Source organism: Solanum stenotomum, chromosome 1 (genome assembly GCF_019186545.1).
Source record: "Solanum stenotomum isolate F172 chromosome 1, ASM1918654v1, whole genome shotgun sequence".
NCBI lineage: Eukaryota > Viridiplantae > Streptophyta > Magnoliopsida > Solanales > Solanaceae > Solanum > Solanum stenotomum.
In genome coordinates this window covers 10,073,005-10,091,688 of record NC_064282.1, presented here as the reverse complement: position 1 = coordinate 10,091,688, position 18,684 = coordinate 10,073,005, and the positions used below count along the sequence as shown (strand labels likewise).

General features: G+C 31.8%; 2 protein-coding genes across 4 annotated transcripts; both read right to left on the bottom strand.

Moving 5' to 3' along the window:
• Positions 1-354: 354 nt before the first annotated feature.
• On the bottom strand, positions 355-5,075 carry LOC125853708 (pyrophosphate-energized vacuolar membrane proton pump-like). The gene is made up of 8 exons (XM_049533439.1): positions 4,775-5,075; positions 3,513-4,087; positions 3,023-3,402; positions 2,848-2,934; positions 1,925-2,255; positions 1,037-1,447; positions 883-942; positions 355-804 (listed from the first exon to the last, which is right to left on the bottom strand). Exons 1-8 carry the CDS (start codon positions 5,007-5,009, stop codon positions 598-600), a joined length of 2,286 nt encoding a protein of 761 aa, XP_049389396.1. The 5' UTR covers positions 5,010-5,075; the 3' UTR covers positions 355-597.
• Positions 5,076-6,890: 1,815 nt separating this feature from the next.
• Positions 6,891-9,846, bottom strand: LOC125853034 (RNA pseudouridine synthase 1). Of its 3 annotated transcripts, none has more exons than XM_049532713.1 (3): positions 9,466-9,846; positions 8,284-8,998; positions 6,891-7,335 (listed from the first exon to the last, which is right to left on the bottom strand). In XM_049532713.1, exons 1-2 carry the CDS (start codon positions 9,812-9,814, stop codon positions 8,349-8,351), a joined length of 999 nt encoding a protein of 332 aa, XP_049388670.1. In that variant the 5' UTR covers positions 9,815-9,846; the 3' UTR covers positions 6,891-7,335; positions 8,284-8,348. The 3 variants fall into 3 exon arrangements, with proteins under 3 accessions (XP_049388670.1, XP_049388677.1, XP_049388683.1); XM_049532720.1 differs by having other exon boundaries at positions 6,891-7,057; XM_049532726.1 differs by having other exon boundaries at positions 6,891-6,999.
• Positions 9,847-18,684: the final 8,838 nt, after the last annotated feature.

The window sequence follows — 18,684 nt, the reverse complement described above, 5'->3', positions numbered from 1 at the left end:
ACAAGGATTTATTGTATGCAGTCGTATCTTGTATTTTTACAAGAGATTATTTTCACAGTTCTACTGTGACCTAATGATCATATGACTCTTTTTGTCTATCGAAAACAATCTCGCTACCTCTCATCAATATAGAAAAAGATTTGTGTACATCCTATGCTCGATATATTATTTTTGTTGAATTGGGCCAAAAAAGATGAGGGGTGGCATACACAAAGGAATATACTGTAATCCGCTCAACCCACTCACCTACTTTTTTTTCTGTGTAACACCAATTGTTTTTTCATTTTCATGTTATTAAAGAAGATTAGAAAAAGTAAACATGAGAATTAACTTTTCAAAACAAGAAAGACTGGATGCTTAATACACCTTTTTATTGAAATAAAAATACTTCTATTAAGAAATTTTGAAAAGCTTAGCCCCAATTATTATTTTTCTGTAAGGTAATTACGGATTACCTATACAATAATTTTCCCAAGAAATGTTATGTGTGGAAATAATACTCACTTCTCAAAAAAATGACAAGTAAAAAGAATTTGTCTAGACAGAATAACTCTATGTTTATTTGGAGAAATATGTTTTTGTACAAAGAGGCTCATTCTACAGTAACTTGAATAGGAGTCCCCCATGAGTAGCAAAGAAAGGAGCAAACACCAAAGATTCAACAGCCATAAGCTTGATCAGTATATTCAATGATGGACCAGAAGTGTCCTTTAATGGATCACCAACTGTATCTCCAATTACTGCAGCTTTGTGTGCATCTGATCCTTTTGGTCCTAATGATCTAGCATGTTCTGTTGCACCAGCCTGCAAAAAAAAAAAAAACATTGAAAATGACTTTACATATAATATGTTGAAATACTTGAGGCTTTGTTAGTCAGTTACCTCTATGTACTTCTTGGCATTATCCCATGCTCCTCCAGTGTTTGAAGCTGAAATAGCAACCTAGAGTCATCGAAAAATGTGAAATAGTTACTATAAGATTGCGAATTCTAAGAGACATGAATGTTGCAAATTGAAGGTACTAAGAGTTGCATACTTGAACACCAGAAACGAGAGAACCAGCGAGCACACCAGCTAGTGTTTCCACTCCAAAAAATGTACCAGCAATAAGAGGTGTTAACGTGACTAAAGCACCTGGTGGGATCATCTCTTTGAGTGAAGCATCTGTTGAGATTTTGACACAAGTTGCATAGTCTGGTTTTGCTGTTCCTTCCATTAGCCCTGGGATACTATTGAATTGTCTGCGAACTTCTTCAACCATTTTCAGAGCTGCACTGCCTACACTCTTCATTGTCATGGCTGAGAACCAATACGGAAGCATTGCTCCTACTAGCAAACCAATGAAGACCTTAGGTGATAAGACATCGACAGTTTTGATACCAGCTCTGCTCACGTAGGCACCAAACAAAGCAAGAGATACAAGTGCAGCTGATCCAATCGCAAAACCCTGATAATGTGGGAAAGTAGTTTGTCAGGTATACTTGCTCTGGAACTGATGTTCCCAAAAGGCGAGTCCAAAATCTAGAGTAAGTAGATTCAAAATGAGTGTAATCTTATTATATAAACATTAAAAAAACATGCATAATTTGGTTTGAACAGAAAGCAATGTGTTCCGTTGAACCAGCAGAACTCACCCTAGATCCGTCTCTGAATTGTTAACTATTCATGTACACATAATATAGTACAGAAGGCACCAATATCAAGAGCACAACTTTGAGCTGTCACTTTGAAGCAAGTCTATTTCACTCAACTCACAAGTGACCTAACTGCCGATTAATTAGAGTTGCTGAAACTTTCTAGTTAAGAAGTGTAAAGGACTCATATAATTGGAAAGAATTTCTATGTACATCAGGAAACACTCATTTGCGTAATTGGACAAACATAGAGAGGTTAATGCTATAGATTAGGAGGAGACTTATCTAACCTTGCCAATTGCAGCTGTTGTGTTCCCAGCAGCATCAAGAGCATCAGTCCTTTCACGAATGCTATGGCTCATTCCAGCCATCTCTGCAATGCCACCAGCATTGTCGCTGATAGGACCATAAGCATCTATTGCGAGCCCAGTGGCTATAGTGCTAAGCATTCCCAGAGCAGCGACTGCAATGCCATACATAGCAGCTAAGCTGAAGCTCACGTATATAGAAGCGGCAATGGCAAATATGGGAATGATAACAGATTTATATCCAAGAGCCAATCCAAATATTACATTTGTCGCAGCACCAGTCTTGCATGAATCTGCCACTTCTTGTACAGGACTGCAAGATTTTGCAATAGTAGACATTAAGGACATAGATCAGATAAGTACTACATAACTTTCCCCCTCCTCAAAATAAAAAAGAAAAAGAGACAAATAACAGGCATAAACACAATGCTTCATTGCTAGTGGAGAGACACTCTTCTATATTTCATTATGAAACACTAGTTACTATTACTAAGAAGTAGAGAGGAAAACTTGATGGCTAGTTGGATGATTATCATAAGAGATTCTCAACATATCATATGATTCTCGTACTTGAAAATTCACTCTTTTTCCAACCCAGAAAACAGACGGAATTCTAGTTTGATTATCACAGGTCACAATCTCTACTACCTTCTGTAAAGTGATATCAGGGCTTACATTTCCTTAACTGATCATTAGTGACTGATTTCCTTGTTTCCATTCTGAAGCTAATTTTCGTTAACATGTTTGCGATTGGGAAAGACTCACTTAAATAACAAGTAGTATTTGATATGGCTTAAAAATTGGCAAGCTAATTCAACTTATGTCATAGTTAATGATACTGATGTTAAACCTAACATAATGTAATAAAGTTATCCAAGCATAGTTTAACAATTGAAAATACCAACCTGTAAGCGCTGCTAGTGTAATATTCAGTAGTATAACCAATGACCAAGCCAGCCCATAAACCAATTGAAACACAGAAGAATAGGTGCCTGTAGCAATACATAATGATCATGCTATATTGGAAACATAGACAATAGGTAGAACTATGCACAAAATATGAAGCAAGAAGAAGAATACCAGTTCTTCACCACTTTCTCAGATCCAAAATCGAAAATAGTGAATTCTGATGGCAAAGCAAAGAAACTGACAAAAGCAATTCCAACAGTCATCAGAACAGTTGAGATGAGAAGTTGCCTCTTCAAAGATGGTTCAATCTCAGTCACATTCTTTATCTCAAAAATATCGGTTGCAAAAAGAGTCGTTATCAAGCAAACAACAATTCCCATTGAGCTGATAATCAGAGGATAAGACATAGCCGAGTAGTCGTGGCTACTACCAAAGGATGAAATGGATGCAACAAACAGTGCTGCACATGATGACTCAGCATAAGAACCGAATAGATCCGAGCCCATTCCAGCAATATCCCCTACATTATCACCTACATTGTCTGCAATAACCTGTGATCAACAAAGGAAAATATAACACAAAACTTATAAGGCTTCAACTTATAAACAATGAAGGTGTAAAAACTATAGCAAGAGCAGAAGGTCCCAAGATGAGAGATTACAGCTGGGTTGCGGGGATCATCTTCAGGAATATTACGTTCAACTTTGCCTACTAGATCAGCACCAACATCTGCTGCTTTTGTATATATACCTCCACCAACTCTTCCAAAGAGAGCCATTGAAGATCCTCCAAGACCGTAACCAGTAATAGACTCATACAGACCCTCCCAATCATCTCCATAGTACAGCTTAAATAAGTTGATAGAGATATATAAAACTAAGAGGCCATTAGCAGCAAGAAGGAATCCCATAACTGCACCAGAGCGAAAAGCTATAATGAAGGCCTTCCCAATGCTTTTCCTTGCTTCCAGAGTCGTTCTTGCATTGGCATACGTTGCAATTTTCATTCCAAGGAAGCCAGAGAGGGCTGAAGTTAGGCCTCCCAGAAAGAAGGCAATGGTGGTGAAGAAAGCATTGGCTAAAGCTGGTTTGCAAATTTTTTCTTTGTTGAAAGTGCAAGGCTCACTTTCTGTGCTGAAACTTTTTACTGATCCAAGGAAGAGAAAAATGATTGCTCCAAATACCACCATGAATATGCCAAGATACTTGTACTCCGTAAACAGGAAGGATGTTGCCCCTGCCAATGTTCGACATAGTTAATACAAAAGTAACAGGACAATCCTGTGGCTTCTTTTAGTGGTAACTGGAAACCTGTTAGTATATGTTAAAAGTTTGCATCCTTAAATCACAATGAAGATACCTCGGCATTAGGATTTTAGTTTTGTTTGTCAGCTATCGATCAATATGAAAAACATTAAATTTGAAAAAGAAGATCGTACTAATTAGATGACATGACAATAACTATTAGAAGACACATGTAACACAATTATGTTAAAGATGCAATCTTATAGATTCGGATACAACAATTCAAATAATCTTCTTGATGAAGACAAAAATGGATCATCCTTGAAAACGTGCATTGTTTAGGACATTGAAATGAAGGAGAAATCCATGGATAGTAAAGTAACTATAAACCACATGGAACCAATAATAGTTATAACAATAGGTGAAAGGAGAAAAGTTTCATGCTTTGCGGTCAACGAAACCATTTCAAAGTTCAAAATCCGATGCAACAATAACTATACCTCAGTCCCAAACAAATTGAGGTCGACTTATATGAATACTCATTATTCCATTTAGCTATACTCATGTCATCATCATTCAAAAGGCTAGGTGATTTCATTTATCTATCTAAGCTTTGGTGAATAGAGTTATCTGAACAAAAATGAGAGAGTCAAATTCAGAGAGGTAAAAAAGATCCTACCTTCAGAAATGGCATTTTGAATGTCAGCACACTTGGCAACAACATCATCAGAATCAATACCTTCTTCTTGTTCATCTTCTTCAATCAACTTGTCATTGTATTCACTTTCCAATTTTGACCCACTGGAGACTCTGACCTTTGAGACCAAAAACCACTGAAGCAGAGCAAAACCAATGCCAATAAAAGCAGCTAAAGGTATCAGAATCTGTGTTAAGGCCTCACTCATCAAACCCATCTCTCACACTTTTTCAACTTTCTTGAATACTTCACTTTCTATATAACCACACAACAAAAAGGAAACATTTCTTGGAAATAAAAGACTATATGACTATTTATAAAGAACTAAAGAGAATAAAATAAAACAAAATATGGTATTTCTTATGACTATTTGTAAATATTAAATGCACACGAAAAAAAATTAAATCTACGTAGCTTAGCATGCAAGGAAATTGTTGGAAAGCTTTAAGTTGGTTGATTTGATTAACCGTTATGTTTGAATAAGAAAAATTACTCCCCAAGAGACCTGCTAGGAAATACCTCATGTAAAGAGCAATTGACAAGTAAAATCAAATTAATCAACATCCATAGGATTATGTATTTTTCAATNCAAAACCAATGCCAAAAAAAGCAGCTAAAGGTATCAGAATCTGTGTTAAGGCCTCACTCATCAAACCCATCTCTCACACTTTTTCAACTTTCTTGAATACTTCACTTTCTATATAACCACACAACAAAAAGGAAACATTTCTTGGAAATAAAAGACTATATGACTATTTATAAAGAACTAAAGAGAATAAAATAAAACAAGATATGGTATTTCTTATGACTATTTGTAAATATTAAATGCACACGAAAAAATATTAAATCTACGTAGCTTAGCATGCAAGGAAATTGTTGGAAAGCTTTAAGTTGGGTTGATTTGATTAACCGTTATGTTTGAATAAGAAAAATTACTCCCAAGAGACCTGCTAGGAAATACCTCAGGTAAAGAGCAATTAAGTAAAATCAAATTAATCAACATCCATAGGATTATGTATTTATTCAATTTACAATTTTTGACTAACCATTGCTTAATCGTGGAAATTTTGACTTCTCTTAATTTTTCAGAATTAGATAGTTTAAATTTAAACTAATCCAGAGTCAACCAAAGATGCCTCACTAATAAGATACTTGTATAAAAACAAAAAGGTAAGTTTGTAAAGTTTATGTATGTAATGTGATCAATGTAATTAGGTTCAACTATTTATGTCATTAACTACCTAATTAGGTTCAACCTTGTTAAGTATTCAAACTCCAATTTTCCTTAATCCAACCATTATGGAAAAACCAATTTTAAAAAAAAAGAAGAAAAGAGTATAGTTTAGTGTCCGTAATTTCTTTCAGGGTTCTCAGCGGTCAACTTGAAGCTATGCATGTATTTTGAATTGTCTTGGTGGAAAATTACTTACCGATTAAGATTTAAGAATAAATAATCAAGGTGTTCCTTCTGCGTTTCTACCAAACCCAAGACTGCATTAAAAAAATAACAGAGGTCAACTTATTTGCGATTATTTGATCACGCCTTTCAGAGATTTATACGTTTTAGAAAATTTGAAAAACTTTTAATACTCTTAGAGAGAGTAATATGGTAAGTGAGAATTTGTATAATAATCCGCAACTTATTTGGAAGTGAGGCATAATTAATATTGTTATTGTTTATAAAGCATGGAAGGTTCAGCACATAACTAATGTTGATCTATTTCACTGATTCAGTCCATGGAATAACTTCAGGCAAACCAAATCCAATAAAACATGTCGAGAATGATGATTTACAATTCAGTACTCCAATCTCTCTTGGAGCAAAAACTACCACAGCATGCTAAATAAGAACAAGGAAGCTCTGGGATCATAACAATCTTATGCACATAGCTCCGTTTACCAGCAAAGGAGACACATCAAACACTAATAACAAGAAACGGATGCACCACATGAGATGCAACTGTTATTGGCGTGAATTGCAATGTCCTCCATAACGATTAGTATAAAGGGAAGTGACTGAGATGTCGATAACATCTGATTGGAAATCTTTTTCGATGCAGCAGCCTGCAGCTCCTTTTTCATTGCTCCCTCCCTCATCCCAACAACTAGCAGATTAACATAAAGGGCAGTTACTGAAATGTCAATAACATCTGACTGGAAATCCTCTCCGGTGCTGCAGCCTGCAGCTCATCTATGCAACTCTCTCCCTTGTTGAACAAATTGCAGAGAATGAGAACATCTCCATAGATGCTCCGCATAAATTAACTTCATATTAGTCAGTATGTTCCAATTTAGTTGCAGATACTGTATAAGAAAAATCCTAAATAGCAGATAGTCAACAACTACCGAGCATATTTTTCTCTAGTCCAAAGCAAGATAAATAGCATATCGTCAGCAACTTTATCCTCCAAAAAAAGTGTACTGTCAAACTTTTTCCATCTATCTGAACCTTGATGGATAGAGTCACTAACATTTTTGCAGATGAGAGATAGCAGGTACCCAGCGTATTAGTCTGGGTGTGCTCAAGTTGGTCTGCACACCAGCTTTATCCCCAAAAAAAAAAATCGTCAACAATTATGAAGTATATTTATCAAAAGTTAGAACATGAAACATAGTGTTTTGCACAAAAAGGAGATGATTTTGAGACAACTCTTTACAAGAAGAAGTCCACAGACATCAACTATAATTCGGGAAAAAACATCCACTAAAAGCAATAAAGCACATATATGCTGAATTGCACAAGATATGTAGACACATCCATTGAACATGATCTCTTGTAGGTGTTGTGTTCACAGCAGTACACAACATTTTTGTTTTTGACAATAACCAGAAAAATGTATAGCCTATTCACATGTATAGGATCTTGGATGATACTAAACATGTAAACATGCTAAGTTTAGCAGGAAGGATTTAACGAAAACAGCCGGTATATTAAGATTCACATCCTAAGATACACTGCCAAGAAAATTGGTGGGCAGACTCCCTTTTTTTTGGCTTTCCATTACGTGGGCCAAAATGGGTGCTTCATTTGATCAGGAATCACCTATCGACAAAATAATTTAAGCAAAAGGAAAAATGTGTTGAAGTCCATAAACAACACTGATAAAATTAAGGAGCCAATTGCATTTGTATTTGATAATCACAAAATAAAAGCAGCATTGTCACTCAAAACAGAACAGCCACAGACCCCCCACCATTGACAAAGGAAAAGAAGAAGAAGAAAGAAAAATTCAATTGAAAGAAACCCGACAACAGTTTGCATTGACTTCTCTATATACAAGGGTATCTCTTTTTCCTCTACTGCCTTTTAATAAAGTGCCATCCAGAGATAATTTCTCGCTCTCTCCTTCTCCAACTTCCCCTCTAGGTATATAAAACAACAAATAACTTATCAAACTTTAAGCATTGTCATAACAATTTCAAGAAGCAAAAATTAAGAGGCAAAAGAACTACTATCAAAGTCAACAAAGTAATGAAGGCTAGGATTTTACCATTTGCTTGAGAGAGCTCAAAATACTATCAAACTGCAAGATCAATCATTACTCGAACTGAGACTTTAAGGTTGAATGGCCCAGGAAGGTAAAGGTGCCTGAAGCAGCATTGGTTTCCCAGTAATAGGATGCTCAAAAGATAAACTTTCTGCATGAAGTTCATGACTATCATATCTGCTTCCTTTCCACTCATAGACACCTTCATATCTTACATCTCCTCGTATAGGAATTCCAAGATACTGGCAATGCAAGCGAATTTGGTGTGTTCTTCCACTCTGAGGGCTCGCCCTGACCAAAATCTCATCTTTCTTCAAGTCACAACCAATGACTGATTTCTCTTGAACTATGACTACATCTTCATCTTTATGAAAGTCAGCAACCTCTTTAAAACACCCAAGACCATTCACTGATAATACTTCAAAAGAGGTCTCCATGTCTTTAACAAGTGATCCACCTGGCAGTTTTCTGCCCGCATCTGATGCAGCATAAACACGCCAAGCTCCATATTTTGACCGTCCATGACCTGATTTTACAGTTATTTTTTCCCATTTAGGAGCAAGCCCAACACAGTAAGCCAGGTATGTTTTTCGTACTTTATGGTCTGTAAATGCTTTTACGAACTTAGCTGCTACTTTGTGTAACTTAGTAATCAACATCACACCACTTGTGTCACGATCAAGTCTATTAGCTAAATGAAGCTCGGAAACATTAGCCCCTGAAGATATTGCAAGTGGAGGTGAAAACATAAGGAAACCTCACAAGTATCCAAGTAGTATTAGTCTTCATATATTTCTTAACTTAAAATATAAAATGATTCAAATGTTTAACGATAAAAACAACATAATATGATTAAAAGCCTCTGTTCGATTCATTCCTCTTCTTTCCGAAATCATCTTTGGGAGTGTAAAAGCCTCTGTTTGATTATACATTGTTAATAAACAGAAGTACAAGTATTACACCGATCAAGCAAGGGTTTAGTGACATCCGCAGGTGTATATTATGTATACTACGACCTATAAACTACAAACAAAAGAGTTCATATGGTCAGTTACTCAGTCTATAGAATCAATTTAACTGAAATTATATTTTGCTAATCCAAATATTATCTATGAGTAAGTAATTATCCCCTTCCAACTCCAAATATTACAGAAGACAACCAATTGTACACGAAAGGAATCTCACCAGTGTCATTGAGTAAATCCGGGAGTGAAGACAAAACGCTCTCGCAGTAAATTCCTTGAGGTTTATTAACCGCAATGATCCATTCGTCTTCAAAGATAACATGACTTCGAGAGAGAGAAAACAAAGCAGATTTCGAAGAAGCTGTTAAGGCTCTATTCGGCTCTATGTCCTTAGATAAGGCAGGCAATGGCGGAGATAATGGTACTGGGTAATCTGTGGTTGCCGCCGAGGGAGAATCGAAGTAGCTTTGGCTCGCCATGAAGATGAATCGACGGTGCCGGGAAATTCTGGTAGAAGAAGCGAAGAAATTTATCAAAGGGATTTGGAGGAGAGGGAACTTTACTGTCATTAGGATTTTCGGCTCTAGGGATTTAACCAATATTGCCCTAAACTTTTCAGTTTAGTCCGCTACGAGTGTAAGTTAAAAATGTAAAAACTCACGGCGTGCGGGCACCGTCTTTTCTTTTTAAATTGGGAAAAGGGCCTGATATACCCCTTAATTTTGTTATTTGGAATTGATATGTCCCTCGTTATGAAAGTGGCTCATATATACCCTTACCGTTATACAAACGGCTCACATATACCCCTATCGTTACAAAATGAGCTCACATATACCCTTTATTTAATGGAAGTGAAAAAAAATAGTTTTAAAGTTATATTTTTGACTTTTGATTTTAAAAAAAAATTATTTAGGGGTATATATGATTTTTCTAGCAAATTTCAAGGTATATTTTAATTTTTTTCGGACATAATTATTTTTTGTGACTTTTTGATTATCATTATTTGAGTTTCTTATTCTTATTTTATTTTTTCTTTCATTCCTTAGTGTAAAGAAAAAAATTTTAAAACAATTTTTTTCGGATATAATTTAGTTTTTGTATTTGAAGAAAAAAATTGGGTCATCTATAATAAATTTTACAAGAATATTAACAAAACTTAAATAAATTTGACCATCAAAATAATAAATCTAAATTAGTCATTGAAACAAAAAAAAGTTTAAAATAATAATATATGTTTGAGGAAGATTAAATATACCCATATGGGATTATATTTTTTAAAAATAATTAAAAAATTTAAACTAAAATTAATTCTTTCACTTCCGTTAGAGGAAAAGGGTATATGTGAGCCATTTGTATAATAATAGGGGTATATATGAGCCACTTTTANGAGGAGAGGGAACTTTACTGTCATTAGGATTTTCGGCTCTAGGGATTTAACCAATATTGCCCTAAACTTTTCAGTTTAGTCCGTTACGAGTGTAAGTTAAAAATGTAAGAACTCACGGCGTGCGGGCACCGTCTTTTCTTTTTAAATTTAATTAAGTGTAATAAATATTTTTTATAAAGAAATTGCAAAATTATAATAATAAATTATAAATAGCCTAAAAAGTCAATTTTCTTCGTTTAAGTTATACTTCTTTTTAAAAAAATAAATAAATCTATACCCATTTGAGACAAAAGACTGATGTGCCATTTTTTTTCTCCTTTTCCTCGCTTTTTGGGATTTGAGATTATTAGTTTTTTTTTATGCATTAGTGTTAAATTTGAATTAATTTAGTTAAAAAGTTCGAAAATAAACATGTGTAGTTAGAAAAGTTTTAAAACAAAGGCAAATCAATATTATTGTAAAATAGGTTTATTCAATTTGTTATTATTTTTGGTTACTTTCTTATTGTTGAAAATGTTGAAAGATAAAACTTAAAGATTATCTCTAAAATAAGGACCTTCTTTCAAATAACCTTTGTCAGATTGTAAACATTCTAAATTGATAATTAAACTAGTAAGATAAGTGTTATCAATTTCTATTAATCGATTAAAAGTTCTTAGCGGTTTAGTTATTTATTTATCCAATAAGAATGTTTTTTTTTATTTCAGCAAATGAAACAAACGTTATGACGTTTGTTACTTCATGACGTTTGTATTCACATAATATTGATTGCTAAAACAAGCATCATGATCTAATAAATACGAGACCTATAAATAAAAAATATATCAATCAAACAGAATTACAAAAATAATATTGTGAAATAACTTGCGAAAAATTGCATTTCAAAGACATGAATTCATACACTTTAAGTACAACCTTGTATTTTTAGTGTTAATAGTGCCTATTCATTTCAAATCAAAACAAAAATTTTAAAGAGTTTAAATATTTGTCTGTCATTTAATTCAACAACAAAAAAGATGAATCCATACAAACTTAGATGCAATAGCATTCTCTTAAAGATGTCCCTTGTAACAAACTATAATTTGAAATTTTGAACTACAATGCAAAATTATGAACCAAAGTTGATACTCTAAAAGTATAATGTCTCACTGTTGAGAAATAAGAAAGCGTTTATATCTCTAAAAATAACAATATAAGCCACCTTTTATAACATTAGGAATAAAAAAAATAGGTTTTATATGATCTTCTTAGCTTATTGATTAACCATTAACTAAAATCTAAGAACTGAAAATTGAACCGATAGTTCAATAATTTTAATTTACATAATTGTTAACCTAATAACCTCACAACACTAAATTAACATTTATTTGATTCAATTTATCAGTTAAATTGATTTTTTCACACACCTAATTTTGAAGGGCCTTAATTATATCAATAATTGTATTTTTTTGTGGTTTTAAAAATAATCAAAACTTTACCATTTGGTAAAAGTTTACACACCAATGAAGACAACAATAAAGAAAAGAAAAATCAATTCCTCTTCTTGAATTTCAATTTCTATAAAGACAAATACATCTCTATTTGTTTTTCCTCAATTTTCATAAAATCGTACGCTGCTAATTGAGAATAAAATTCTCCTCTTTATGTTTTATATGATACAAAAGTTGTGGTTTCATCATTTTTTGTACTCCAGGATTTGTTTCATTTTCTTGGAAGTCCGTTTTAAATGTTTTACACTGATTTTTCTTTTAAGTAGCTTGTAAATTAAAAGTTATAAGTCACAAATAATCATATGATCATATCCAAATCATCAATTTTAGGCTATTTTTTTGGGTACTTTCGAACATGTTCGTTCTCTGTGTTGGGCGGCTTTACGCTATCGATAGAGGAAGTTGATATGCGAGATGGACAAAGTCGGCTTCATCTAATGCTTGCTCTTTTTTACCTAGAAATAAATATTTTAAAATNCTATAAAGACAAATACATCTCTATTTGTTTTTCCTCAATTTTCATAAAATCGTACGCTGCTAATTGAGAATAAAATTCTCCTCTTTATGTTTTATATGATACAAAAGTTGTGGTTTCATCATTTTTTGTACTCCAGGATTTGTTTCATTTTCTTGGAAGTCCGTTTTAAATGTTTTAGACTGATCAGCTTGTAAATTAAAAGTTATAAGTCACAGATAATCATATCCAAATTATCAATTTTAGGCTATTTTTTTTGGGTACTTTTTTTACCTAGAAATAAATATTTTAAAATACTTTTTATCTGTTTCAAACATCTTTCATAAAAAAAATTACTTATAAATCTATCTATATATAATATAAAGTTAGATAAAAGAAAAGTGATGTGGCACCTCTCTTTGGCCAAGGATTCTATTTATCTTTTTCTCATTTTTTTGACAATTTTTTCTATTTTTTAAATTATTATTGTACAAAAATTAATGTGCCAATTACTACTGCACTTATTCATATTATTTAATATAAAAACTTAATTGTCTTTATTTTCATTACTCCCATGTATTTTGATAACCATAACTCCTAATTCATATTAATAGAGTCATATTCATGATATCTTTTGGTATTCCATATTATGTCCTATAAATAGAGGCATTAGAAATTTTTGTTACAAATGAAATGATCAAATTTATATGTATAGTTGAGCTAGGTAATAACTAGGTGATAAACTTGCTCATCTTTTTGACCAAGAATCACAATTTTTTTTTGTAATTTAATAAAATAGCATTTTATAGCTTATATATTGCTTTCAACTTTTTACTTATATAAATTTAATTGTTTTATTGCAAGTGTCTTTTTTTGAATGGGAAAAATCATCTTCTCCAAGATATTTGATAAATTGATCGAATTTCAGTCTCGCAATTTAGTGAGAAAATTTAAACAAGGTCCCGCAAGATTATTGGCGAAAAGGTATACTTATTTTTCTTTTTTATTTACATGTAAGTCGTATTTTTTATTACTTGAATTTTATTGTAAGAAATTTGCAAGAGTTGAAAGTAATGCAAATTTTATATCAAAAGCTCAGTGTCAAATTGCTAAAAAGTCGTTTTAGTTTTTTTTTAAAAAATGTAAAACTTAATGGTTTTTATTTTCATAACTCCCATAAAATTTTATTATTAGAACCTCTAAAATAATTAATAGTCATATTCATGATATTTATTTGGTATTCTATATTGTAATCCTATAAATAGAGAGATTGTAAGACTTTGTTGAAATGAGCACATCAACATTTTAAGTTGTCATATTTTTAGTGTTTATTATGTTGATGTTTTGGTTCTTGAATAATTAGATAAAGACTATTGAATGGTGATTATGGCTTGTGGAAGTGGATATCAACAAGAGATCGGAAGATTGTACATTGATTTCGTATTTTTTTAATGTTTTAATAATTAAGATCGTAAGAATGATGTTGTATTATTTTTTTAATTTTTTTTTAGTTCTCTCATGATTTCTCTTAATTTTGTATTTTATATAAAGTTTTGATTGTCGTAAATTTATAATTTCATTTGGTTCAAAATAGTAACTGTGACTTTGTTGGACATAAATATCTCTTCTTTTCTTTTTTATGTCCGTTTAGTTCCTCAAAAATGTCTAACAATAATTTTTTCCCATGAATTTTCAATTGTAAATATTTCATTACAAGTTTTAAATGAAAATAAAACCTACACAATAATGCTAAGAATTCTGTTTATTTTCTTTTTTTTTTCCTTTACAATTTCTCTATCTTTTTTATTGTAGAATAATAAATATGTCAATTAACTATTCATTTATATTCTTTAACACAAAACTCAATAGTCATTATTTTCGTTACTCCCACAATTTTATTATCATAATATCTAAATAATTAATAGTCATAATCTTGACATTATTTGCTATTCATATTATAGTCCTATAAATAAAAGCATTTTTAAGACTTTGGATGAATGATCACACGAGCCTTTTAAATTGTTATGTTTCCGATACTTAAATTATTCATTCTTTAATTTGACTTGAAGAATAAAATAAAAGCTATTGAATGGTGATCGACTTGTGAAAATGGATATCGATAAAAGTTCGAAAAATTGTGTATTGATTTCATATTTTTTCTTTTTAATTTTTAATGATTAGGATTGTAAGCTGTGTAAAAAAATTGTTACATTTTTTTTTATGATTCCTCTTTATTTTTTATTTTATATAAAAGATTTATTGTCGTAAGTTTAATTATATTTTCTTCTGATTTAAAAGAATAACTTATGATTTTGTTGGAAGTCATCTAACTACTAACCAAATATTTTTTTTCTATGAAATCAATTATGTATCTGAATAAATATATAATGACATCTTATCATTTTTTATAACCGCGGATGAGCTCACTAGTAAAATAAATAAATTCGAACACTTTTGTTTTTATTTTGGGGTAAAGGTGGAGTTTTTCATTTTACACAGATAGATAGATAGATATATTTGGGAGAAAAAGCTTAAAATAGTCCTTCATCTTTGAATTTAGAATCAAAGTAATCCTTATCTTTTAACATGGAGCACTAATAGTCCTCCATGTTTCAACAATTGGTGCATATTTAGTACTCCCCTAAACAGTAGTCTAATTTTTGACGACACTTTTCTTTGCACGTGAGAAATGCTTTCTGAACTCAAACCTTCCCCGTCTCTGTTCTCCTTCAAATAGTATCAATACTTAATTTATCCATCATAACTCTGTTTCTTTCATCTATTTGCATAAATGAAACAGACCGAGAAGTAATATTCAATGATTTTTGAGGAATGCCTTTTTTTTTCATCTCCTTCAATGGAAGTCTCAGGCAGAAGAAAAATTCTCCATTTGCAAAGCATTCTTCATCATTATTGATATATGTGCATCTATAGAAAAGGTATTTGCACACCAGATACTCGACCAATTGTCCCATTGATCATTTTGATTGTCCCAATTATGACATATACATGCTAAACATGAGTGAGCTCGAAGACAATTAGATGCACACGATAATCTAGAAGAGAAACCAGGCAGATTCAAGCTCTACCTAGCGGAAGTTTATCAAATGCAAGTTTTGATAGAGAATCCGAGATAAGAGGCGGAAAAAATGAGCCAAGAGTAGTTGAGATCAAATAATTGTAAAACGGGTGTTTCGAAATGCTATCATATGTTGACATAGTATAGAATAATGTATCTTTTCATTTTGCAATGTAATGAATTTTGCTATGGAACAAAGATGATGTATGTTTGGTTTCAATTTGTTTGGTCCTTGAATCTTCACAAAGAAATTTCCATATTTCAAATTAGAATTGCATCATATTTGCACTAAAATTGCACCAAAACAGCAGTAGAAAAACACCCAAACTGCACTAGAAATTCACCACAACATCACCAAAACTGCACTAGTAAAGNTTTATAATTTCATTTGGTTCAAAATAGTAACTGTGACTTTATTGGACATAATTATCTCTTCTTTTCTATTTTATGTCCGTTTAGTTCCTCAAAAATGTCTAACTATAATTTTTTCCCATGAATTTTCAATTGTAAATATTTCATTACAAGTTTTAAATAACAATAAAATCTACACAATAATGCTAAGAATTCTGTTTATTTTCTTCTTTTTTTCCTTTACAATTTCTCTATCTTTTTTATTGTAGAATAATAAATATGTCAATTAACTATTCATTTATATTCTTTAACACAAAACTCAATAGTCATTATTTTCGTTACTCCCACAATTTTATTATCATAATATCTAAATAATTATTAGTCATAATCTTGACATTATTTGTTATTCATATTATAGTCCTATAAATAAAAGCATTGTAAGACTTTGGATAAATGATCACACGAGCCTTTTAAATTGTTATGTTTTCGATACTTAAATTATTCATTCTTTAATTTGACTTGAAGAATAAAATAAAAGCTAGTGAATGGTGATCGACTTGTGAAAATGGATATCGATAAAAGTTCAAAAAATTGTGTATTGATTTCATATTTTTTCTTTTTATTTTTTAATGATTAGGATTGTAAGCGGTGTAAAAAAATACATTTTTTTTATGATTCCTCTTTATTTTTTATTTTATATAAAAAATTTATTGTCGTAAGTTTAATTATATTTTCTTCTGATTTAAAAGAATAGCTTATGATTTTGTTGGAAGTCATCTAACTACTAACCAAATATTTTTTCTCTATGAAATCAATTATGTATCTGAATAAATATATTATGACATCTTATCATTTTTTATAACCGCGGATGAGCTCACTAGTAAAATAAATAAATCCGAACACCTTTGTTTTTATTTTGGGGTAAAGGTGGAGTTTTTCATTTTTCACAGATAGATAGATAGATATTGGGAGAAAAAGCTCAAAATAGTCCTCCATCTTTGAATTTAGAATCGAAGTAATCCTTATCTTTTAACATGGAGCACTAATAGTCTTCCATGTTTCAACAATTGGTGCATATTTAGTACTCTCGTAAACAACCGTCTAATTTTTGACGGCACTTTTCTTTGCACGTGAGAAATGCTTTCTGAACTCAAACCTTCCCCGTCTCTGTTCTCCTTCAAATAGTATCAATACCTAATTTATCCATCATAACTCTGTTTCTTTCATCTATTTGCATAAATGAAATAGACCGAGAAGTAATATTCAATATGTCAGCGGTGTTTCAATGATTATTGAGGAATGCCTTTTTTTTTCATCTCCTTCAATGGAAGTCTCTTCTCATTTGCAAAGCATTCTTCATCATTATTGATATATGTGCATCTATAGGAAAGGTATTTGCACACCAGATACTCGATCAATTGTTCCATTGATCATTTTGATTGTCCCAATTATGACATAATACATGCTAAACATGAGTGAGCTCGAAGACAATTAGAGGCACGCGATAATCTAGAAGAGAAAAGATCCAGGCAGATTCAAGCTCTGCCTAGCAGAAGTTTATCAAATGCAAGTTTTGATAGAGAATTCGAGATAAGAAGCGGAAAAAATGAGCCAAAAGTAGTTGCGATCAAATAATTGTAAAACGGGTGTTTCGAAATGCTATCACATGTTGACTTAGTATAGAATAATGTATCTTTTCATTTTGCAATGTAATGAATTTTGCTATGGAACAAATATGATGTATGTTTGGTTTCAATTTGTTTGGTCCCTTGAATCTTCACAAAGAAATTTTCATATTTCAAATTAGAATTGCTTCATATTTGCACTAAAATTGCACCAAAACAACAGTAGAAAAACACCCAAACTGCACTAGAAATTCATCACAACATCACCAAAACTGCACTAGTAAAGCACCACAACAGCACCAGAAATGCACCATACCAGCAGCTCCTAATTTGCACTAAAACAACACTAGAATTGAACCACAAACAATAGCAGATTCGCACAAAAAACTACACCAAATTTTTTTTTCAAAAACAATAACAAAATATAGTTTCTACTTGTAAAACAAGAGGTGATCTATTTTTTTGTAAAAAAAAAAATTGATCTTTAAAATGTAACTGCATTTTGTTGGATTGGTAGTATTTTTTCTTGTCCAACTTCAACATATCTCGTCCACATGTTGAATTATTCCGCCGTCGATAGAGTTTGTTCTAGGTTGTTATTTTCATCTTTCTCTTCTTTTTAACTGCCGCTCAAACCTGGTTCATTGTAGGAAGTGAGAGACAGGGGAAACAAAGATTCAGTTTTGAGGGGAAAACTTTCTCACGTGAACAGTTTATAAGTCAGTTAAATATTAGACAATTGTTTGATGAAGTATTAAAAATATATCAATTCTAGAAACATGGAAGACTATTAGTGCTCCATATTAAAAGATAAAGGTTACTTTGATTCTAAACTCAAAGAAAAAGGATCATTTTGAGTCTTTCCTCTATACTAGTATACGTGCCCGTGCGTTGCGTGGATAATATTAAAGAAAATTATTACGTTATATATATTGTTCAAATTTATATTATACAATTGTCTTTATGGAAAAAAGCATTTAAAATAGTATATAAATATATGAGAATTGAGACATTTCCATTCATGAGTTTTGTTGCATATTTGTGATGCTGATT